The sequence below is a fragment of the Babylonia areolata genome, chromosome 6 (genome assembly GCF_041734735.1).
Source record: "Babylonia areolata isolate BAREFJ2019XMU chromosome 6, ASM4173473v1, whole genome shotgun sequence".
Lineage (NCBI taxonomy): Eukaryota > Metazoa > Mollusca > Gastropoda > Neogastropoda > Buccinidae > Babylonia > Babylonia areolata.
The window spans coordinates 54,480,050-54,505,825 of record NC_134881.1 but is presented as its reverse complement, the minus strand read 5'-3'; the positions used below and the strand labels follow the sequence as shown (position 1 = coordinate 54,505,825).

Sequence of the window (25,776 nt, the reverse complement as noted above, 5' to 3'; positions counted from 1 at the left end):
ATGTAATGGGAGTTCAGTGATGTGAAACAAGACACTGCACAGCACTATGCTGCACCACATTGCACTGTACTGCGCTACACTACACTACACTACATTAGGCTGCACTGTACTACACTACACTGCACTGCACTATACTGCACTCCACTGCACCACACTTTACTGCACTACACTCCACTCCACTGCACTGCATTCCACTGCACTCCACTCCACTCCAGTCCACTCCACTACACCACACTACACACTACACTACACTACACTACACCACACTCACTACACCACACTCCACTACACCACACTCCACTACACTACACTGCAGTGCACTGCATCACATCTTTGCAGCTGATGATCACAGTGCCAGAGTGAAGATGTGACACAGGATTTTCTTTCTATGTATGTGTTGGGTTCTACTTCTGGAATTGTTCAGAACGTCACAGGGACATAACTCCGTGAACAGTCAGTGCCGCCTCTACACTTTCAAATTGTCTGGGACGTGTATTTCTGCATTGTCAGAAGGCCTGCTAGTACTGTCAGATTGTTTACTATGGCAGCAGAGAGATCATCCTGTCGAGCGTGATTCACTTGCTTTGTGCGATTTGCTGGGTTTTTCTTTTTTTTTTTTTTTTTTTTTGTCAGGCACAGTTGAGAATGGGTCGTCAGTTGTCTTTCCATTTCCGTGATGACTCACACACTGGCTTAAAAGATACGTGTGCAAGTGAACTGTGTGGTGCACAGTGGGAGTGTTTGTCTTACTGTTGATGTGAAAGGAGTCTTGTTTTATCTTCTTCCTTGAATGTGTGTGTGTATGTGTGTACGTGTGTGTGTTTGTGTGGGAGTGTGTGTGTATGTGTGTGTACGTGTGTGTGTTTGTGTGGGAGTGTGTGTTTGCACGTTTGTCTGTTTTTTGTGTGAGTGTGCATATTTGTGTGTGTGTGTGTGTGTGTGTGTGTGTGTGTGTGTGTGTGTGTGCGAGCGCACATGTGTGTTTGTTCATGAGTGTGTGTGTGTGTGTGTGTGTGTGTGTCTGTGTGTGTGCACACATGCATTGTATGTGTATGTGTGTGTTTTTGGGTGCTTTGTGTCTGAGTGACGTGTTACTGTAAAGTGCTTTGAGAGGTTTGAAAATGCCATTGGAATTGAATGTGCTATCCTTCTCTTTGTTCTTGATCTTGATCTTGTTCTTCTTCTTCTTGTTCTTCTCCTTCTTCCTCTCCTCCTCCTCCTCCTCCTGAAATAAACACACATGGTGCATAGTAGGGCCTGCCCATTGAGCTGCAATCTGTCCAGCGTGAAATAGATGATAGACAGAAAAATGAACAAATAGATAAATAACTACCCATGTCTTCTTTCTTCTCGTTCGTCAGATGGACAAATAAACAAACGAACATAGGTGTGATGTTGTTGATGTTGCATGACACAGGGCCAGCCCAATGAACTGGAGTGTGTGACCAACCCACACTCTGTCTAGCGGTGAAATATATAATAGATACGAAATGAATGAATAGATAAATAAATAAATAAACAAACACATGTCACGTGTGTTGTGTTGTTGATACTGCACGTCCACAGCGGGGCCTGCCCAGTGAGCTGGAATGTGTGACCAACCACACACTGTCAAATGTGAAATAAATAGTAATTATAATAATGATAATGACGATAATAATTAGTATTTATACAACACTAAATCTTGTGCAGAGACAAATCAAAGCGCTTTCACACCAGTCAGTCGCATGCTTGCATAGCTTTAAACTGGGGAGAAAAGAAAAAAAAGAAAGAAAGAAAAATAAATGAATAAATAGATCAATGAATAAAATGAATAGATGAATAGACACGTGTGTTGCATGACACAGGGCCTGCCCAATGAGCTGGAGTGCGTGACCAACCACACACTATCCAACGTGATCCGCCAGCTGAGCAGTGTCAGCCGGCTGGCGGAGGACGTGTTCTTTGAGCTGTCGGAGGAGGCCAGCAAGATGTTCCAACGCACCCGCCTGCTCCAGGGGCGCATCGAGAGTGTCCAGGAGAAGGTCACCCAGCTCAACGCCACTGTCGAGGAAGGTAATGATAATGATGATTGGTATTTATATAGCGCTGAATCTTGTGCAGAGACAAATCAAAGCGCTTTCAAACCAGTTATTCACACTGCTTGCGTAACTCTAAACTTGAGAAAGGGAAGACAAAGAAGAGGCAGGGGGGAAGGAGGCTATCTTGGAAACAGGTGGGTTTTAAGGCCAGACTCAAAGAGCTGTGTGTGGAGACCTGACAAGGCGAAAGAGAAAGTTCATGCCAAAAGCAAGGTCCATAGACTGAGAAAGAATGGTGGCCGACAGTTGCATGTTTGAATCTTGGTATGCATAAACAGAGTTTGGTCTGAAGCCGATTGTAGAGAGCGAGATGGGGTGTAGAGGTGAAGGCAGCTGCAGAGATAGGAAGGGGCAGATTTGTGAATACATTTATAACATAGAGTGCTGATCTTGTACTTTATTCTGTGTGAGACATGGAGCCAGTGGAGATGTTGCAAAGGAGGAGTGATGTGCTCAGATATTTTCTTTCCGAGGACAAGTCGGCCAGCAGAGCTTTGTGTGCGCTTAAGGGACTGAATGGATGAAGCAGGCAAACCAGACAGTAGAGAGTTACAGTAGTCCAGACAAGAGAGAATGAGAGAAATGTTGTGTCAGTGGACAGATATTTCCAAATGGAACTGATGCGGGGGGAGTGGGGGGGGATCAGGGGGGTGGGGGGGATGGTGGGGTTACTGTGTATCTATCTGTGCGAGTGTGACGCAAGGTATTAATGGTGTAGGCTTTGTTTGATATCAGGTAATGAGAGAAGTTTGCTCAGCTCACCACCACTGTCAAGGATGGTGTGTGGGTTGGGGGGTGGGGATTTGTGTGGTGTGTGTGACAGGCGCAATAGCCGAGTGGTTAAAGTGTTGGACTTTCAATCTGAGGGTCCCAGGTTCGAATCTTAGTAACGGCGCCTGGTGAGTAAAGGGTGGGGTTGTTTTTTGTTTTTTTTTCAATCTCCCAGGTCAACTTAATGAATCTGCAGGTGATGATGATGACAATGATGATGATGATGATAATGAAGACGATGATGATGATGATGACAATGATGATGATGATAATGAAGACGATGATGATGATGATGATGATGATAGGCAAGACGATGATGATGGTCAAGACGATGATGATGTGTGCTGTGCAGTCAACCAGCAGGACACCCACCTGAAGAAGCCGTACCACAGCAGCATGAAGAAGGATGATGATGACGATGATGAAGGTGATGGTGAAGACGACGAGATTTGATGACGATGACGATGATGATGATGTGTGCTGTGCAGTGATGATGTGTGCTGTGCAGACTACTGCAGCAGTGTGAAGTGTGATGATGATGATGATGATGACGAGATGATGATAATGATGATGATGATGTGTGCTGTGCAATCAACCTGCAGGCATCCACCTGAAGAAGCCGTACTGCAGCAGTGTGAAGTATGATGATGATGAAGACGATGATGATGATGATGATGTTTGCTGTGCAGTTAACCTGCAGGTTCCACCTGAAGAAGCCGTACCGCAGTAGTGTGAAGTATGATGATGATGAAGACGATGATGATGATGACGGCAAGATGATGATGATAATAACAAGATGATGATTATGATAAGATGATGATGATGTTTGCTGTGCAGTTAACATGCAGGTTCCATGTGAAGAAGCCATACTGCAGCAGTGTGAAGTATGATGATGATGATAATGATGATGATGATAATGATGACGATGATGATGATGATGTGTGCTGTGCAGTCAACCTTTAGGACATCCACCTGAAGAAGCCGTACCACAGCTTTGTGAAGTATGATAATGAAGATGACAATGATAATGATGACAATGATGACAATGATGATGATGATGATGATGTGTGCTGTGCAGTCAACCTTCAGGACATCCACCTGAAGAAGCCGTACTGCAGCAGTGTGAAGTATGATAATGATGACAATGATAATGACAATGATGATGATGATGATGTGTGCTGTGCAGTCAACCTGCAGGACATCCACCTGAAGAAGCCGTACTGCAGCTTTGTGAAGTATGATAATGAAGATGACAATGATAATGATGACATGATGATGATGATGATGTGTGCTGTGCAGTCAACCTTTAGGACATTCACCTGAAGAAGCCGTACCGCAGCAGTGTGAAGTATGATGATGATGACAATGATGACAATGATGATGATGATGATGATGTGTGCTGTGCAGTCAACCTGCAGGACATCCACCTGAAGAAGCCGTACCACAGCAGTGTGAAGTATGATAATGATGACAATGATGACGATGATGATGATGATAATGATGATGATGATGTGTGCTGTGCAGTCAACCTGCAGGACATCCACCTGAAGAAGCTGTACCACAGCTTTGTGAAGTATGATAATGAAGATGACAATGATAATGACAATGATGACGATGATGATGTGTGCTGTGCAGTCAACCTGCAGGACATCCACCTGAAGAAGCCGTACCACAGCAATGTTAAGTATGATGATGATGACAATGATAATGATGACATGATGATGATGATGATGATGTGTGCTGTGCAGTCAACCTGCAGGACATCCACCTGAAGAAGCCGTACCGCAGCAGTGTGAAGAAGGAGCAGCAGGTGATCTCTCGCAGCACGGTGCCCCGCGCTATCCTCCACACCTACGGCCAGTGTGAGGCCCCGCCCGCCCTCAACAAGTTCAACATCTTCAGGTCTGGACCACCCTCACCCCTGCCCCCCCCCCCCCCCCCCCCCCCCCCCACACACACACACCCATTACTGCCAACCATTCCTAATTTTTTAGGAATTTTTCAGAATGTCAGCACCGATTCTGAAATTACAATTTTCTGCGTATTTTTTCTGAATTTCAAAATTTCAGCAATAAACAACAACCCCCCTCCCACCCCCACCCCCCTTCCCACCCCCAAAAAAAAACCCGTGAGAAACTGAACCCGTTTAACGGATCCCTACACCGATCCATGTTTTTCAACTGGAAAACAGTTACTGCGCACACGCAAGGCGCCAGTGCTGTTTTACCTGCATGGCGTTGAGCAGTGAAAGTCGATGTGATGTGGGCAGCAAATCATTAAAAAAAAAACAACCCAGAGGGTATGTCAGTGCTTTACTTCACAGTATAAGGAACAGTTTTCATTTATTGATTCACTCCACGCCCCCCTTCCAAACCCATTCCTGACAGGATTCCTTATTTTGGGTCTGGAAGGTTGGCAGCTAAGCACCCCCAATAGCCCCAGTGTGAAGCCCTGCCTGTCCTCAACAAGTTCAACATCTTCAGGTCTGACCCTGTCCCCCCCAGTCCCCCACCTTCCCCCCTCCCTCTTCCTACCTCTAGTACCCAGTGGAGTGATGGCCTATAGGCAATGCGTTCGCCTAGGAAGCGAGAGAATATGAATGCACTGGTTCAAATCGTGGATCAAATCCAGTATTTTCTCCTGTTCCACTAGACCTCGAGTGGAGGTCTGGACGCAAGTCATTCAGATAAGACGATAAACCGAGGTCCTGTGTACAGCATGCACTTAACGCATGTAAAAGAACCTACGGCAACAGAAGGGTTGTCCCTGGTAAAATTATGTAAAAAAATCCCCTTTGATAGGAAAACAAATAAAATTGCAGGCAGGAAAAAATACAAAAAAATAGGTGGCGCTCTCAGTGTAGCGATGCGCTCTCCCTGGGGAGAGCAGCCTGAATTTTACACAGAGAGAAATCTGTTGTGACGAAAAAAGAATAAAACAATGCAATAATGGAATATTTCCCCAGTGTAAGGCCTTGGCCGCCCTCGTCGGGTTCAACATTTTCAGGTCTGTGTGTGTGTGTGTGTTCAGGGAGGACGGCAGGGAGAGCATCAAGTTCTACACGGACCCCACGTACTTTGTGGAGCTGTGGGTGAAGGGCATGGATCGCCAGATCCAGGAGAACAAGAGTGAGCTCCACAAGAAACGAGAGCGTCGCAGGGTGAGTGACACCCCCCCCCCCCCCACCTGTTATCGCAGCACACTCAACATCTGGGGCGCAATAGCCGGGTGGTAAAGGGTTGGACTTTCATTCTAAGGGTTCCGGGGTTGAATCTCGGAAACGGTGCCTGGAGGGTAAAGGATGGAGATTTTTCTGATCTCCTAGGTCATATGTTCAGACCTGTTAGTGCCTGAACCCTCTTCGTGTGTATACACACGTAGAAAATCAAATATGCATGTTAAAGATCCTGTAATCCATGTCAGTGTTTAGTGGGTTATGGAAACAAGAACATACACAGCATGCACACCCCCGAAAACAGAGTATGGCTGCCTAAATGTCAGGGTAAATGGACAAAACGGTCATACACATAAAATGTTACATGTCTGTTTGAGTGTGTATGTGTGTGTACTGAAACCTGAATGAATGACACAGGAATTGAATGATGAGCACCTAAATGGCAGCTGTCAGTCAGTTCTACCCTGGGAGGCAGCCTGTTGTGCAAATGACTCCCTGTTTGTAAGGCACTTAGAGCTTGGTCTCTGAATGAGGATAGCTGCTATTAAGTACTCCTATCATCTCACACACTGGTCAATTCACCAATGAACAAGAGCTAGCTCCACAAGAAGCAAGAGCGTCGCACAGAAAGTGACCACCCACCTGTTATCGCAGCACACTGGACATTTCACACACTGGTCACATCATCAATGAACAGATACACCAAACCATCATTAAGCAGCACATTGGACCATATGAAGATCTGCCGACATCAGTTGAGAGAAGAAAGCTACTTTGGTATGGCCGTGTAACGAGATCTAGTGGCCTTGCTTAAGCCCTAGGCTGCCTATATGACGAGATAAGTTGTCATCACAAGCATGTATGCTTCGCTGCCACAATGACGAGATAACTCGTCATCGAAATATTCTGACTTTTCCCTGGTCTGCATTCAGTTCATTGACAAAAATAGTGGTAGATTTAGCTTGGGGAATCTTTCTTGATTCTATTCATAGCTAGAAACACCATCTATGTCATGAGGCAGTCCTTTATTTGAACGTTTTGGTTGGGTCACTGTCCAAGTGTTTGCCTGACTTCTCTCCTCACTCGCTCAACAAAATATCGGACTGACGCCATGCTCAAGACATGCGATCATGGCGAACTAAATCAGCCAAGATTGCTTTCTTTAGCTGATGCTCAGAAAGAATTGAAGCGTAATTTCGAAGAAGACAGTGGTGAACATTTATAGGACGATTTGATGAAAAATAAAGGGAGCAATCAAGAGAGTGGCCAAGATACGACTGTCAGTAAGTGATGCCAGCTGTACAGGTGTAGCAGATGACAGCAAGTGACCAAATTTTTAGCAGGACACAGTGTGAGCGATTTTCTTGGCACTCAGCCAACGCAGTCTGATGAGAAGTGGATAAAGTGACCATGTGAGAGGGGTGAAGAGGAGGGGGGTGGAGACTGATGGGGCGTGGCCTCACATCCATATTATCACTTAGAGAAGTCCCAATGCATTGTGTATCTATCTCTTGTTAATTTTTTTTATATTTTTTATTGTGGTTGTTCTAGTATGATTTTGTGTGTGCAGATATCCATTTGTCCAGAAAATATGATATTTTAGTGCAAATTACCTGACTAATGTTTGTAATGAACAAGTTGAAATTATGACAAAAACCAAAACACTGATTTCAAAACAGCATGGTGCTGTGTTGCAGAATTTGATAAGTGCAGCACAAAATGTTGAGGTGTGGCGCTGTGTTTTACAGAATATCATAGGTACAGCACAGGTGTAGGGCGCTGTGTGTTGCAGAATTTGATAGGTACAGCACTAGGTGTAGGGTGCTGTGTGTTGCAGAATTTGATAGGTACAGCACAGGTGTAGGGTGCTGTGTGTTGCAGAATTTGATAGGTACAGCACAAGGTGTATGGCGCTGTGTGTTGCAGAATTTGATAGGCACAACACAAAGTGTAGGGTGCTGTGTGTTGCAGAATTTGATAGGTACAACACAAGGTGTATGGCGCTGTGTGTTGCAGAATTTGATAGGTACAACACAAGGCGTATGGTGCTGTGTGTTGCAGAATTTGATAGGTACAGCACAGGTGTAGGGTGCTGTGTGTTGCAGAATTTGATAGGCACAACACAAAGTGTAGGGTGCTGTGTGTTGCAGAATTTGATAGGTACAGCACAGGTGTAGGGTGCTGTGTGTTGCAGAATTTGATAGGTACAGCACAAGGTGTAGGGTGCTGTGTGTTGCAGAATTTGATAGGTACAGCACAAGGTGTAGGGTGCTGTGTGTTGCAGAATTTGATAGGTACAGCACAAAATGTTGAGGTATGGCGCTGTGTTTTGCAGAATTTGATAGGTACAGCACAGGTGTAGGGTGCTGTGTGTTGCAGAATTTGATAGGTGCAGCACAAAATGTTGAGGTATGGCGCTGTGTTTTGCAGAATTTGATAGGTACAGCACAGGTGTAGGGTGCTGTGTGTTGCAGAATTTGATAGGTACAGCACAAGGTGTAGGGTGCTGTGTGTTGCAGAATTTGATAGGCACAACACAAAGTGTAGGGTGCTGTGTGTTGCAGAATTTGATAGGTACAACACAAGGTGTATGGCGCTGTGTGTTGCAGAATTTGATAAGTGCAGCACAAAATGTTGAGGTGTGGCGTTGTGTTTTGCAGAATTTGATAGGTACAACACAAGGTGTATGGCGCTGTGTGTTGCAGAATTTGATAGGCACAACACAAAGTGTAGGGTGCTGTGTGTTGCAGAATTTGATAGGTACAACACAAGGTGTATGGCGCTGTGTGTTGCAGAATTTGATAGGCACAACACAAAGTGTAGGGTGCTGTGTGTTGCAGAATTTGATAGGTACAGCACAAGGTGTAGGGTGCTGTGTGTTGCAGAAGCCACGCATGGCAATGGACGTGAAGAAAATCAAGGACATCAAAAGCAGCAAGGACCTGTGGAAGGCACGGGAGAAAGGAGAGGAGTTCATGGACTGTCAGGTTTGTTACCATGGTGATGATCATTATGATCATAGTTCATGGACTGTCAGGTTTGTTTCCATGGTGATGATCATTATGATCATAGTTCATGGACTGTCAGGTTTGTCACCGTGGTGATGATCATTATGATCATAGTTCATGGACTGTCAGGTTTGTCACCATGGTGATGATCATTATGATCATAGTTCATGGACTGTCAGGTTTGTCACCATGATGATGATCATTATGATCATAGTTCATGGACTGTCAGGTTTGTTACCATGATGATCATTATGATCATAGTTCATGGACTGTCAGTTTTGTTACCATGATGATCATTATGATCATAGTTCATGGACTGTCAGGTTTGTCACCATGATGGTGATCATTATGATCATAGTTCATGGACTGTCAGGTTTGTTACCATGATGATGATCATTATGATCATAGTTCATGGACTGTCAGGTTTGTTTCCATGGTGATGATCATTATGATCATAGTTCATGGACTGTCAGGTTTGTCACCGTGGTGATGGTCATTATGATCATAGTTCATGGACTGTCAGGTTTGTCACCATGGTGATGATCATTATGATCATAGTTCATGGACTGTCAGGTTTGTCACCGTGGTGATGATCATTATGATCATAGTTCATGGACTGTCAGGTTTGTCACCGTGGTGACGATCATTATGATCATAGTTCATGGACTGTCAGGTTTGTCACCATGATGATGATCATTATGATCATAGTTCATGGACTGTCAGTTTTGTCACCATGATGATGATCATTATGATCATAGTTCATGGACTGTCAGGTTTGTCACCATGGTGATGATCATTATGATCATAGTTCATGGACTGTCAGGTTTGTCACCGTGGTGACGATCATTATGATCATAGTTCATGGACTGTCAGTTTTGTTACCATGATGATGGTCATTATGATCAGAGTTCATGGACTGTCAGGTTTGTCACCATAATGATGATCATTATGATCATAGTTCATGGACTGTCAATGTCAGGTTTGTCGTCATAATGATGATTATTATTGTCATAGTAAAAATGATGATAAAGATCATAATAATGACAATAATAATAGTAATAATGAAAATAATCTCAAAGTGTCTCAGTCTTGTGAAAGGTTTTACATTATTTGGGAGTCATCAGATTGATAGCTTTCAGTCATTAGATTGAAAATTCCCTGGTAATCAGGATTGAGCAATTAATTAATTAGGCAAATGGCCAGACAGGCTGAGGGTGAAGACAGCGTTGTTTGTGTGACCACCACCACCAGCACCACCAGCACCACCACCACCAGTGCTGTGTGGGTGTGCAGGTGACCAGGACCCAGGACCGAGTGCAACACCAGCAACACCAGCAGCAGAGGGCCGCTGAGGACAGAGGACAGGAACCTCCCCACTCCCACTCCTCTGCCAAACACCCCCACCCTCCACACACTGACCATCGTCAGCCCACCCACCAGCAACAGCAGCAACACCAACAGCAGCAACACCAATACCAACACCAACAGCAGCATCAGCAGACCCCAGGGACCTTGACCCCTGAGGTGGCTCAGGATGGGGGCCACCCCCTTGCCCCCCCAGTGGTGCGAGGGGAGAGAAGAGAGGTTGTTGCCGCCCCGGCCCCCTTGGCCAACGGTCCCTACCCCCCCAGCAGTCAGCAGCACAACAGTGTGCCGCACTCCGGTGCCCACCCTGGGACACACACGGTGCCTGCAGGGAGGAGGGACCCGAACCACAGCCCCTCCCCGGCCCTCGCAGGGGGTCAGGATGTCAGCCACCACCCCCCCCACCAACCCCCTTCGTCGTCGTCCTGCCTCCCCCCGGTGGTAGGTGTCTGTCCCTCCTCTGCGGCCCCTACCCTGCCCCCTGCTGCCCCCCTGCCCCCTCCTCTAGGGGGTATGAGGGGGGGCGATCTGGTTCCTGGGAACCGGGACTCCCTGCCCCCTCCCCCTCCCTCGCCCCCACTGCCGGAGGAGGAGGATGGGGAGGAGGAGGGGACGTACCCCCCGCCCCAGTTCCTACCGCCTGCGGAGGGTCGCTACTCCCCTCCTCCCCAGCACCACCACCCAGCTGGGGGGCAGTATCACCCCCCTCCCCAGGCCCAGGAGGCGGAGGGGGTTGTGGGGGGCGGGAGTGGGGGGGGGACGACCATGTCCCCCATGTTGAGTCGTGCCAGAGGGGGCTCCTCCCAGCAGCATCACCGACGACAGACCTCCTCCTCCTCCACCTCCTCCACCTCCCCCGTCAGGACTCTGCTCACCACCACCACCACAGCCACAGCCGCCACCACCGACCCCCTCCCCCCACCACCCCCTTCCCCTCCCCTGCCCTCCCTGATGACCGCTGGGACCAGGGATTCCTACCTCCCCCCACCCCCGCCCTCACCCCCACCCTCCCCGCCTCAAGGCGACGGGCCCATGGTTACCCCCCCACCGCCGCCTCCTCCTCCCCCTCCCCCTCCTCCTCCGCCCCCTCCACCACCACCACCACCCCCTCCTCCTCCGGTCCTCCTGCCCCTGATGGTGAACGGCCACACAGGGGGTGGGGGAGACCAGGGGGACTCGGCCTCCTCCCTCTCCTCAACCTCCACAGGAGGAGGGGGCCGGGAGGAAGGCAAGGGAACCGTTCTCGTCTCCACCCACAACGCTCTGCTGGCCGAAATCGTCGCCGTTGATAGTGAGTGTGTGTGTGTGTGGGGGGGGTATTGTCAGAAAACAGTGGTGTGTAGTGCTGTATTGTCAGAAAACAGTGGTGTGTGGTGCTGTATTGTTAGAAAACAGTGGTGTGTGGTGCTGTATTGTCAGAAAACAGTGGTGTGTGGTGCTGTATTGTCAGAAAACAGTGGTGTGTGGTGCTGTATTGTCAGAAAACAGTGGTGTGTGGTGCTGTATTGTGCTGTATTGTCAGAAAACAGTGGTGTGTGGTGCTGTATTGTCAGAAAACAGTGGTGTGTGGTGCTGTATTGTCAGAAAACAGTGGTGTGTGGTGCTGTATTGTCAGAAAACAGTGGTGTGTGGTGCTGTATTGTGCTGTATTGTCAGAAAACAGTGGTGTGTGGTGCTGTATTGTGCTGTATTGTCAGAAAACAGTGGTGTGTGGTGCTGTATTGTTAGAAAACAGTGGTGTGTGGTGCTGTATTGTCAGAAAACAGTGGTGTGTGGTGCTGTATTGTGCTGTATTGTCAGAAAACAGTGGTGTGTGGTGCTGTATTGTGCTGTATTGTCAGAAAACAGTGGTGTGTGGTGCTGTATTGTGCTGTATTGTCAGAAAACAGTGGTGTGTGGTGCTGTATTGTGCTGTATTGTCAGAAAACAGTGGTGTGTGGTGCTGTATTGTCAGAAAACAGTGGTGTGTGGTGCTGTATTGTGCTGTATTGTCAGAAAACAGTGGTGTGTGGTGCTGTATTGTGCTGTATTGTCAGAAAACAGTGGTGTGTGGTGCTGTATTGTCAGAAAACAGTGGTGTGTGGTGCTGTATTGTGCTGTATTGTCAGAAAACAGTGGTGTGTGGTGCTGTATTGTCAGAAAACAGTGGTGTGTGGTGCTGTATTGTCAGAAAACAGTGGTGTGTGATGCTGTATTGTCAGAAAACAGTGGTGTGTGGTGCTGTATTGTCAGAAAACAGTGGTGTGTGGTGCTGTATTGTCAGAAAACAGTGATGTGTGGTGCTGTATTGTCAGAAAACAGTGGTGTGTGGTGCTGTATTGTCAGAAAACAGTGGTGTGTGGTGCTGTATTGTCAGAAAACAGTGGTGTGTGATGCTGTATTGTCAGAAAACAGTGGTGTGTGATGCTGTATTGTGCTGTATTTTCAGAAAACAGTGGTGTGTGGTGCTGTATTTTCAGAAAACAGTGATGTGTGATGCTGTATTGTGCTGTATTGTCAGAAAACAGTGATGTGTGATGCTGTATTGTCAGAAAACAGTGGTGTGTGATGCTGTATTGTGCTGTATTTTCAGAAAACAGTGGTGTGTGGTGCTGTATTTTCAGAAAACAGTGGTGTGTGATGCTGTATTGTCAGAAAACAGTGGTGTGTGATGCTGTATTGTGCTGTATTTTCAGAAAACAGTGGTGTGTGATGCTGTATTTTCAGAAAACAGTGGTGTGTGATGCTGTATTGTGCTGTATTTTCAGAAAACAGTGGTGTGTGGTGCTGTATTTTCAGAAAACAGTGGTGTGTGGTGCTGTATTGTCAGAAAACAGTGGTGCTGTATTGTGCTGTATTGTTAGAAAACAGTGGTGTGTGGTGCTGTATTGTCAGAAAACAGTGGTGTGTGGTGCTGTATTGTCAGAAAACAGTGGTGTGTGATGCTGTATTGTCAGAAAACAGTGGTGTGTGGTGCTGTATTGTCAGAAAACAGTGGTGTGTGGTGCTGTATTGTCAGAAAACAGTGGTGTGTGGTGCTGTATTGTCAGAAAACAGTGGTGTGTGGTGCTGTATTTGTCTGAAAACAGTTGTGTGTGGTGCTATATTGTCAGAAAACAGTGGTGTATAGTGCTGTGTTTCAGAAAACATGGTGTTTGGCACAATAGCTAAGTGATTAAGCATTGGACTTTCAATCTGAGGTTCCTGGGTTAGAATCTCGGTAACGGTGCCTGATGGGTAAAGGGTAGATATTTTTCTGATCTCCCAGGTCAACATATGTGCAGACCTGCTATTGCCTGAACCCCTTTCATGTGTATACGCACACAGTAGATCAAATACGCATGTTAAAGATCCTGTAATCCATGTCAGCATTAGTTAGGTTATGGAAACAAGAACATACCCAGCATGCACCCCCCAAAAAACGGAGTATGGCTGCCTACATGGTGGGGTAAATAAACAAAATAGTCATGCACGTAAAATATGTTAAATGTCTGAGTGTGTATGTGTGTGAGCCAGAAATCTGACTGAATGACACAGGAAACAAATGATGAGTGTCCAATGGCAGCTGTCAGTCTGCTCTTCCCAGGTATGCGGCTAGCCTGTTGTGTGAATGATCCCCATGTTTTTAAAGCACTTAGAGTTTGGTCTCTGACGGAGGGTAGGCGCCATATAGCTATCCATATCATCATCATCAACATCATCATCATCATCATCATCATCATGACCCCGTGTTTGTAATGCGCTTTAGAGTTTGGTCTCTGAAGGAGGGTAGGCGCCATATAGGTATCCATATCATCATCATCATCATCATCATCATGTCACCATGTTTTTAAAGCACTTAGAGGTTGGTCTCTGACGGAGGATAGGCGCTATATAGGTATCCATATCATTATCATCATCATCATCATGACCCCGTGTTTTTAAAGCGCTTAAGAGTTCGGTCTCGGACCGAGGATGGGCGCTGTGTAAGTGTGGGTATCACGATGTTTCAGAAAACAAGAAGCTGCGCAAGGTGGAGGAGAGCCAGGAGAAGAGCCGGCAGACGTTCATCGGGGCCTTTGACATTCAGGCCCTCATGGAGCGGGCCCGCGACATGCGGCGGCGGGTCATCGAGGACAGCGAGGAGGAGGGCGGCGACGACGCCAGCTCCGGGGAGGACGACTGGGACTCTGACTGACTCGTGTCGCTGTGAGTGACGCCACCCCCAGGACACAGTGAAGTGTGAGTGACCACCCCATGAACAGTGGAGTGTGAGTGATCTGGTCTGGACAGTGGGATGTGTGTGCACCCCCACCCTGTGGGATGGGTGGTCAGGGGGCTGAGGGTGTGGGTGTGTGGGGGTGGATGGGAATGGCGTGTCATCTGACAGAACATGTTTATCTGGTGGCCGGCAACAAGGCTCTACACTGACAGTGTCATCACATCTGTTAACTACCCCCCATTCATGTCAAATTGAAAACATTGGTTTTTGTCCTTTTTACCTATTATATATATATATATATATATATATATATATATAATTATTACCAGAAAAAGACAATCATCCAAGTTTGTTAACTTTGAAAATGGATTTTTTTTTTAAATCATTATCTTTTGTATACATGGTGGTTTGGTTGGTTTAAATTAAAAAAATTTTTTTTTATAAGAAACCACAGGAGGCTGCTGCTCTTTGGGTGTTTTCCTGGTTAACTGAGTTTCCCCCTTTTTCATTGTGACGCATGAGGTCTTGATTCAGCTCGAAACATAAGAGTCAGGCCAACAGAAACCGGGAATTTTCTGACAACACGTGCATGGAGAGTGCTCAGCCCTTGGTGGACAGTGACACTGGGTGGGTGGTGGGAGGTTGAACTTTTGTTTTTTGGTTGCCATTTGGGATGAAGGAAGAGGTCTGGAAGAAAGTGGCCACTCGGCTGTGAAGCATGCCACTGGTGCCAGCGGTGTCCGTGGTGTGGCCTGGAAACCCAGAGCCGGGGGCTGTGCCGCTTGACGGTGGTTGAACAGGGGTGGTTGTTCACTGGGGGCCTTGACTTTGATCCACAGAACTCTTGACTTACAGGCACACCTGTCATGTACGCCAACCTTTCCAGGCGGTGACTTTGATCCACAGAACTCTTGACTGTCAGGCACACCTGTCATGTACGCCAACCTTTCCAGGCCGTGACTTTGATCCACAGAACTCTTGACTGACAGACACACCTGTCATGTACGCCAACCTTTCCAGGCCGTGACTTTAATCCACAGAACTCTTGACTGACAGACACACCTGTCATGTACGCCAGCCTTTTCAGGCTGTGACTTTGATCCACAGAACTCTTGACTGTCAGGCACACCTGTCATGTACACCAACCTTTTCAGGCCTTGACTTCATCACTGTTCATCCGTGACAAACATAGTCATTCAGAACTACTCGTTCAACCATTCAGAACTAGTCTCTGGTTGTTTACGAACATCCATCCATGACAAACATGAGCTGCTCAGATCATCTCGTTCAGCCATTGAGGACTAGTCTCTGGTTGTTTACAGACATCCATCCATGACAAAACATCAGCCATTCAGAACTAGTCTTTGGCTGTTTATGAACATCATCCTTGACAAAACATCAGCCATTCAGAACTAGTCTCTGGTTGTTTACGAACATCATCCATGACAAAACATCAGCCATTCAGAACTAGTCTCTGGTTGTTTATGAACATCATCCATGACAAAACATCAGCCATTCAGAACTAGTCTCTGGTTGTTTATGAACATCATCCATGACAAAATATCAGCCATTCAGAACTAGTCTCTGGTTGTTTATGAACATCATCCATGACAAAACATCAGCCATTCAGAACTAGTCTCTGGTTGTTCATGAGCATCATCCATGACAGACATCAGATCTCGTCTCTGGTTGTTTACGAACATCCATCCATGAAGTACATCAACCATTAAGGATGATTCTGTATCACCATTGATCCGTGACAAATTAAGTTGAACAAAGAGCCATAGGAGATGAACTGGTTGTCATGTTGATGATAACCATTCGGAGGTTCTAGTCAGATTTAGATATATATATATACATATGTTCAGACTTACAAACATACATAAAGAAGAGGAGAGGGAGAAGTAAAATACTAAAACTACATTGCCTTCACAATCAGCATGACAGACTGGTTTCCCAAAGCCCCCACCCAATGTTACGTTGCTTTATTGACAAGACGATGGTGAAGCTTTGGCTGGAGGGGAGGGTGGAGAGCACAGCAAGCACTAACGTCATCTCAGCATTTGTGGAGCTGTTCAAGATATCAGATGTGAAGTGGCACTTTTTTAAAATATTTTTTTTATTATATGTTGTTGTTATCGTCATCAGCACAAACTCTCCCCAGCGTTGGAGACACAACAGATCTGTCATACCACTGATCACAGAGATCAGAAACATGAATCTCTTTAAAAAAAAAATTTTTTAATATTTTTTTTTATACTTTATTTATCATTTTAAACTGAATGGAGAGTGGGGGGGAAGCAGTCATTGCTGCCTCTCTGATGAGCGAACGTGTGGAGGAAATGGGAGTGGAAGTGACTGGCAGCATTGACCTCTTGTCGGCTTCCGCCGTGCTGACCATTCTGACGTTTTAGTCAGATGTCCTTTATCAGCGTCACTGGCTGTGCCATGTCTGAACAAGTAGGTCGCCATTGGTAACAAGTAGGTCGCCCTTGGTAACAGTATTTGTATTTGTATTTCTTTTTATCACAACAGATTGCTCTGTGTGAAATTCGGGCTGCTCTCCCCAGGGAGAGCGCGTCGCTACACTACAGCGTCACCCATTTTTTTTTCGTATTTTTTCCTGCGTGCATTTTGATTTGTTTTTCCTATCGAAGTGGATTTTTCTACAGAATTTTGCCAGGAACAACCCTTTTGTTGCCTGTGGGTTCTTTTACGTGCGCTAAGTGCATGCTGCACACGGGACCTCGGTTTATCGTCTCATCCGTATGAGTAGCGTCCAGACCACCACTCAAGGTCTAGTGGAGGGGGAGAAAATTATCGGCGGCCGAGCCATGTTTCGAACCAGCGCGGACGCGTTACCTCTAGGCCATCACTCCACAGTATGACAGTACTGGCTGTGCCATATGTGAACAAATAGGTCACGCTTGGTAACAAGTATCATAGTGAGGAAGTCCGTGTTCCATCCCCCACACAACACTGGAACAGTGCCCCATGTCAACACTTTGTACCCCATCAGTGCAGCTGATAGGAAAAACAAATAAAACTGCACGCAGGAAAAGATACAAAAAAATGGGGTGGCGCTGCAGTATAGATACGCTCTCCCTGGGGAGAGCAGCCCGAATTTCACACAGAGAAATCTGTTGCGATAAAAAGAAACACAAATACAAATACAAAATGTGTGGACCTGCCCTACAACAGCTAAAGCCAAAGCACTGGTCAACAATGTAGAGGCTGAAGCCAACAAGCTAAAAGCACTTGACTCATGAGTGAAAATACAACCGATAGTATATGCATATGTTTGCGTGGGGATGTTTGAGTGGATGTTTTAGTGCTGTTGTAAAGTGCATAGAGCTTCAAGAATATGCGCTATAGCAAGATGTCTCAGTGAATAAAAGTAGATAGATAGATATGGAAAAGCGAAAAATGAATGTACCCACTTCAGAACGGAAACACACTTGGTCCAAGGGGAAGCAACCAGGTGTTACAGGTGTTACGGATAAACCTGTTCTCAAGGTACGAAGTGTTGATCGTCATTTGTGGGATGGGTGTTACGGATAAACCTGTTCTCAAGGTACGAAGTGTTGATCGTCATTTGTGGGATGGGTGTTATGGATAAACCTGTTCTCAAGGTACAAAGTGTTGATCGTCATTTGTGGGATGGGTGTTATGGATAAACCTGTTCTCAAGGTACGAAGTGTTGATCGTCATTTGTGGGATGGGTGTTATGGATAAACCTGTTCTCAAGGTACGAAGTGTTGATCGTCATTTGTGGGATGGGTGTTACGGATAAACCTGTTCTCAAGGTACGAAGTGTTGATCGTCATTTGTGGGATGGGTGTTACGGATAAACCTGTTCTCAAGGTACGAAGTGTTGATCGTCATTTGTGGGATGGGTGTTACGGATAAACCTGTTCTCAAGGTACGAAGTGTTGATCGTCATTTGTGGGATGGGTGTTACGGATAAACCTGTTCTCAAGGTACGAAGTGTTGATCGTCATTTGTGGGATGGGTGTTATGGATAAACCTGTTCTCAAGGTACGAAGTGTTGATCGTCATTTGTGGGATGGGTGTTATGGATAAACCTGTTCTCAAGGTACGAAGTGTTGATCGTCATTTGTGGGATGGGTGTTATGGATAAACCTGTTCTCAAGGTACGAAGTGTTGATCGTCATTTGTGGGATGGGTGTTATGGATAAATCTGTTGTCAAGGTACGAAGTGTTGATCGTCATTTGTGGGATGGGTGTTATGGATAAACCTGTTCTCAAGGTACGAAGTGTTGATCGTCATTTGTGGGATGGGTGTTATGGATAAATCTGTTCTCAAGGTACGAAGTGTTGATCGTCATTTGTGGGATGGTCTCCATTTGTCCCATGTGAAGGGAGCTGTAGAAGGGTCAGCAAGGCTTCAGTTCGTCACTTGTCAGGTGCTGAGATTGTGAGAATACTCCCCCCCCCCCCCCACCCCTCACCCCTCACCCCTATAACGATGGTTCAGTTGTCATGGTTGGTGCTGAGATTGTGAGAATACTCCTCGCCACCCTCCCTCCCCCCACCCCTCACCCCTCACCCCCATAGCGATGGTTTAGTTGTCATGGTTGGTGCTGAGATTGTGAGAATACTCCTCGCCACCCTCCCTCCCCCCACCCCTCACCCCCCACCCCCATAGCGATGGTTTAGTTGTCATGGTTGGTGCTGAGATTGTGAGAATACTCCTCGCCACCCTCCCTCCCCCCACCCCTCACCCCCCACCCCCATAGCGATGGTTTAGTTGTCATGGTTGGTGCTGAGATTGTGAGAATACTCTCCCCCCCTCCCCCCACCCCTCACCCCCATAGCGATGGTTTAGTTGTCATGGTTGGTGCTGAGATTGTGAGAATACTCCTCACCCCCCACCCCCACCCCACCCCTCACCCCCCACCCCCACAGCGATGGTTTAGTTGTTATGGTTGGTGCTGAGATTGTGAGAATACTCCTCGCCACCCCCCCTCCCCCCACCCCTCACCCCCATAGCGATGGTTTAGTTGTTATGGTTGGTGCTGAGATTGTGAGAATACTCCTCGCCACCCTCCCTCCCCCCACCCCTCACCCCTCACCCCCATAGCGATGGTTTAGTTGTCATGGTTGGTGCTGAGATTGTGAGAATACTCCTCGCCCCCCATCCCACCCCACCCCACCCCCACCCCTCACCCCCATAGCGATGGTTTAGTTGTCATGGTTGGTGCTGAGATTGTGAGAATACTCTCCCCCACCCCCACCCCATCCCTCACCCCTGTAGCGATGGTTCAGCTGTCATGGTTGGTGCTGAGATTGTGAGAATACTCCTGACCACCCCCCTACTCCCCACCCCTCACCCCCATAGCGATGGTTCAGTTGTCATGATTGGTGCTGAGATTGTGAGAATACTTTCCCCCCCTTCCCCCCCCTCACCCCCATAGCGATGGTTTAGTTGTTATGGTTGGTGCTGAGATTGTGAGAATACTCCTCACCACCCCCACCCCCACCCCACCCCCATCCCTCACCCCCATAGCGATGGTTTAGTTGTCATGGTTGGTGCTGAGATTGTGAGAATACTCTCCCCCCCCCCCACCCCCCCCCACCCCCACTCCCCACCCCTCACCCCCATAGCGATGGTTCAGCTGTCATGGTTGGTGCTGAGATTGTGAGAATACTCTCCCCCCCCTTCCCCCCCCTCCCCACCCCTCACCCCTGTAGCGATGGTTCAGGATGTCATGGTTGGTGCTGAGATTGTGAGAATATTCCTCGCACTCCCCTCACCCCCCCACCTCCTCCCCTGCCCCCTCCCATAGTGATGGTTTTGTTGTCATAGTTGGTGCTGAAATTGTGTTTAATACTCCTCATCCCCCCAGTAGCGATGATTCAGTTGTCAAGGTTGGTGCTGAGGTAGTGTAGAATACTCGTCTCCTCTCCTGTGCGATGGTTTAGTCGTCATGGTTTGTGCTGAGGATGTGTTGAATGAATACTTGTCTCTCCCCCACATCCCCTCTGTGTCTGTTTTGTAATTGTTAAGAGAGTACCAATGCATTTTTTTTTTCCAAAGCATCAGGGAGGCATACTTAGGCATTATTTAAAGATCTGTCACTTATAACTGTTTAACTGTTCAAGGAAAAATGCACTCATGCACACACGGTTTCCCATCCTTCCCATGACACTAAAATGCAAACGTTCACATGCAGTGTGTTCACTAAGTGGACAGTGGAATGACCTCCCTTGATCTGTGTTCTGTCAGTGGACAGTGGAATGACCTCCCCTGATCTGTGTTCTGTCAGTGGACAGTGGAATGACCTCCCCTGATCTGTGTTCTGTCAGTGGACAGTGGAATGACCTCCCCTGATCTGTGTTCTGTCAGTGGACAGTGGAATGACCTCCCCTGATCTGTGTTCTGTCAGTGGACAGTGGAATGACCTCCCCTGATCTGTGTTCTGTCAGTGGACAGTGGAATGACCTCCCCTGATCTGTGTTCTGTCAGTGGACAGTGGAATGACCTCCCTTGATCTGTGTTCTGTCAGTGGACAGTGGAATGACCTCCCCTGATCTGTGTTCTGTCAGTGGACAGTGGAATGACCTCCCCTGATCTGTGTTCTGTCAGTGGACAGTGGAATGACCTCCCCTGATCTGTGTTCTGTCAGTGGACAGTGGAATGACCTCCCCTGATCTGTGTTCTGTCACCTGGCTGGTGTAGTCCTTGTAATGATTGCACTGTGTGGTACTCAAACACTGCAAAGGAACGTCTTCCACTTAGGTGTGTGTGTGTGTGTGTGTATAACAGCCCCTTTTGAGGCTGGCTTGGTGATAAAAAAGCAACATGATGTTGTGTGTGTGTGTGTGTGTGTGTGTGTGTGTTACATTGTATTTACCTGCGTGAGGCAGACGGCATGTAACGGCTTTTGTAACACTGCTGCCCTTGTAATGTAAAAGAGGAGAGGGAAGGTGAAAGTTGCATGGGCGAAAGTAGAAAATCAGTAGCCAGGGTCGTTTGTGGCAGACCCTGCCACCTCAATGCCACGGTCATATTTCAATGGAGCATGTTTGTCAAACTGGGACATTGTGTATGCCACCTCAATGCCGTGATCATGTTTCAAAAGGAGAATGTTTGTCAAACTGGGACATTGTGTCTGTCACCTCAATGCCGTGATCATGTTTCAAAAGGAGAATGTTTGTCAAACTGGAATATTGACCCTGCCACCTCAATGCCATGATCATGTTTCAAAAGGAGCATGTTTGTCAAACTGGAATATTGACCCTGCCACCTCAATGCCGTGATCATGTTTCAAAAGGAGCATGTTTGTCAAACTGGGACATTGACTCCCTCATGTTGTTGTTTTTTTGTGTTTTTTTTCTTTTACCCACATGAAGTGTTCACAGCTTGTGAGAGTAATCTCTTTGATGTTTTTTTGGTTTTTTTAAAGTTTATTCTGTTTAGTACTGATGTGCTTGCATTTAAGTGTATGTGTGTTTATTTATATATTAAGTAGGTGGAGTAAGTGTGACATTGCGAGGCTCAGAGCCCCAACTGGTTTCTGTGGATCTGTGAGGTCTGATGTTATCCCTGTAGTTTCCTGACATCCATGGGCAATCTGAATCCCTGACATCCATGGGGGATCTGAATCCCTGACATCCGTGGGAGATCTGAATCCCTGACATCCTTGGGGGATCTGAATCCCTGACATCCTTGGGGGATCTGAATCCCTGACATCCATGGGGGATCTGAATCCCTGACATCCTTGGGAGATCTGAATCCCTGACATCCATGGGGGATTTGAATCCCTGACCACCGTGGGAGATCTGAATCCCTGACATCCTTGGGAGATCTGAATCCTTGACATCCACGGTGGATCTGAATCCCTGACATCCGTGGGGGATCTGAATCCCTGACATCCACGGTGGATCTGAATCCCTGACATCCATAGTGGATCTGAATCCCTGACATCCGTGGGAGATCTGAATCCCTGACATCCATGGGGGATCTGAATCCCTGACATCCGTGGGGGATCTGAATCCCTGACATCCGTGGGGGATCTGAATCCCTGACATCCGTGGGGGATCTGAATCCCTGACATCCGTGGGGGATCTGAATCCCTGACATCCACGGGGGGTCTGAATCCCTGACATACGTGAGAGATCTGAATCCCTGACATCCACGGGGGGTCTGAATCCCTGACATACGTGAGAGATCTGAATCCCTGACATCCACGGGGGATCTGAATCCCTGACATCCACGGGGAATCTGAATCCCTGACATCCATTTGGAATCTGAATCCCTGACATCCATTTGGAATCTGAATCCCTGACATCCATGGGGGATTTCAATCCCAGACATGATACGGAGGATCAGAATCTGTGTTTTCAGGGGACGGCACTGTCGACTGAGTGCTGTGCTGCGATGTCTGCACGTTGTTAGACTCTGAATCAATGACTGGGTGAGCAAGTCGGCCTGTCTGCTAGGGGAGTCGAGCTGTGAAGTGTGGTGTGCGAGAAGCAGACTTGTGAGGCTTGTCCCTGTAGAGCTGTGAATTGGGCTGGTCCCCGTGTGGTGGGAACACTGTTCTGTTGGCTGGTCCCCGTGTGGTGGGAACACTGTTCTGTTGGCTGATGGGTCCACCTTGTTCCGCTGCAGTTATCAGTGTGTGTAAGGTCCAGTTTTTTCTTGCAGTTATCAGTGTGTGTTAAGTCTAGTTTGTTCTGCAGTTATCAGGGTGTGTTAAGTCCAGTTTGTCCTGCAGTTACCAGTGTGTTAAGTCCAGTTTGTCCTGCAGTTACCAGTGTGTGTTAAGTCCAGTTTGTTCTGCAGTTATCAGTGTGTGTTAAGTCTAGTTTGTTCTGCAGTTATCAGTGTGTGTTAAGTCCAGTTTGTCCTGCAGTTACCAGTGTGTGTTAAGTCCAGTTTGTCCTGCAGTTACCAGTGTGTGTTAAGTCCAGTTTGTCCTGCAGTTACCAGTGTGTGTTAAGTCCAGTTTGTTCTGTTGTGATCAGGGTGTGTTAGGTCTAGTTTGTTCTGCAGTTATCAGGGTGTGTTAAGTCTAGTTTGTTCTGTTGTGATCAGTGTGTGTTAAGTCCAGTTTGTTCTGTTGTGATCAGTGTGTGTTAAGTCCAGTTTGTTCTGTTGTGATCATGGTGTGTTAGGTTCATTTTGTTCTGCAGTTATCAGTGTGTTAGGTCCAGTTTGTTCTGCAGTGATCAGTGTGTGTTAGGTCCAGTTTGTTCTGCAGTGATCAGTGTGTGTTAAGTCCAGTTTGTTCTGCAGTTATCAGTGTGTGTTAAGTCCAGTTTGTTCTGTTGTGATCAGGGTGTGTTAGGTCCACTTTGTTCTGTAGTGATCAGTGTGTGTTAGGTCCACCAGCCTAGGTGCTGGTGGTGTCAGTGTACTTGAGTTGCACGTAAGCTTACAGCTGGACCAGCAGCAAAACAAGAGCTGTATGATCAATGGTTTGTCTCCACTGCAAAGGAAATTCATTTACATCTTTGGCTTTTGTGAAGGACTACGACCCTCAAACTAGGAGGCAAGACCGCTCTGACTCATAGTGCTGCAGCTTTGGGGACCATCCTGACACTGACTGTCCTAAAACCCTCTTGGCCTAGAGAGTGGGGGGATGTACCTTGGGCAAGAGTCTCTCCATTATAATCAGATTGTAGCCCAGTTAGTTGGGACAGCTGTTTACTCCTGTGCTGTTGTGATGGTCAGGGTGGGTCAGACTGACCGTCACGCTTGTGTCGCCCATCTCCATGCCGTGGTGATGTCAGTGTTTCTAGGGAGAGATCAACTGTGGTCTGGAATGATGTGAACTCCCCCCCCCAAAAAAAACACACACCCCCTTCCTGCCCCACTACTGTGACCTTGCGTGTGCACCCACCCACCTGTCCATGTCTGTTGGCGTATCTGTGATTTCCTTCAGCATGTACACCACCACTTCCACACTCAACCCCCCTTTCCGGAATCTCCTCCACTCTGGTGTAATATATATATATATATATAAAACAGAATGTTTGGGTTTGCAGTGCATCTTTTCTGTCTTGATTTGGGTTTTTTTCATAGCTGTTGAAAACAGGAAAGAGTGTTTGTGATTGCTGTGCACATAGGGTGTGTTTTGCATGTGTGTGTGTACTTAGGCTGTTTGTGACAAGATTTCCTCTTGTGTGTGTTCTTCTGCTGTGTTTCCAGGTGCTGTGCAGGTGAAGTGATGGTGATAGACATGAAGGACCGTGCACAGTAAAATGTTTTAATATCGATTCTGCCATGTGGAACCAAAAATGGAATCGTATAGGAAATACGTGTAATACTGAATGCATTCATGTGGCTCACACATCCTTGCACACACACACTTTTACATATATATATAAAGGTTAAAGGTCCCATAACCTTTAACGGTCATTGGGGCCGTCAGTTGATACGTTCACTGTGCCCAGGGCTCGGCACAGGAAGGCGGGGCCCAATCCTCATCTCCTGCAGCTGTTACCTGTCCCCAGTCATAGTCCGGTACCCTTTCACACCCGGCTGGAGTGAGGAAAGTCAGATTGAAGTGTCTTTCCCAAGGACCCAACACCATGCTGAAACAGCGCCTCAAACCGTCATCACTGGATCACAAGTCACCATTGAGCGTTGGGAGGTCAACGCGGTTTTGAAAAAAAAAAAGCCTCTTTCACTCCAGCCATCATGAAATAATGAAGCATTGCTTTATCAAGGTGAGGGTTGTCTGTATTGTATATATGTCTGATGCAGTATTATATTTATTTATAATTTGCCATTTACTGTATGATTTATTTGTCATCTATTCAAGCAACAGCTTTTTACCCAAACAATACTCAACAGGTGAATGAATGAAGCGTAAAGAGATTCCAGAGAAGAGTGAAAAAAAAGTCCCAAGTGTATGAAATCGGACTTGAAGGTAAGGGGAACATAGGATCTGACAAACCGGTTAATAAAACAGTGCACTGTTTTGCTCAGTGCACAACCTGCACAGTGCCCGTCAGGGATTGGTTCTGTCCCCTGTGCCCTGATTGTTGCCCCTGTGGCATGCATCCTGTGAACCAAATACCCCCCCACTCCGGCCTGTCCATGTGGACATGCTGAGGGCTCTGTCAGCAATAGCTGGCACCCCCACATTCTGGGAATTCTGCACTGGAAACTTCCCTCTTTGTTGCTCTTTCTTTTCTTCCTGTCCTTTTCATTCTCTGTTG

At 47.0% G+C, this 25,776-nt stretch overlaps 1 protein-coding gene across 5 annotated transcripts in view; it reads left to right on the top strand.

Annotated features, from left to right (window-relative positions):
• Positions 1–19,199, top strand: part of LOC143283163 (uncharacterized) — a 38,581-nt gene extending 19,382 nt beyond the window's left edge. For 4 of the 5 annotated variants that reach the window (XM_076589319.1, XM_076589320.1, XM_076589318.1 and 1 more), the window contains 6 exons: positions 1,848–2,055; positions 4,601–4,754; positions 5,883–6,012; positions 8,913–9,014; positions 10,329–11,691; positions 14,372–19,199. In XM_076589319.1, the coding sequence (XP_076445434.1) occupies positions 1,848–2,055; positions 4,601–4,754; positions 5,883–6,012; positions 8,913–9,014; positions 10,329–11,691; positions 14,372–14,556 (2,142 nt within the window). In that variant the 3' untranslated portion in view covers positions 14,557–19,199. The remainder of the gene's footprint in view (positions 1–1,847; positions 2,056–4,600; positions 4,755–5,882; positions 6,013–8,912; positions 9,015–10,328; positions 11,692–14,371) is intronic. The other variant, XR_013055363.1, reaches the window with a different exon arrangement.
• Positions 19,200–25,776: the final 6,577 nt, after the last annotated feature.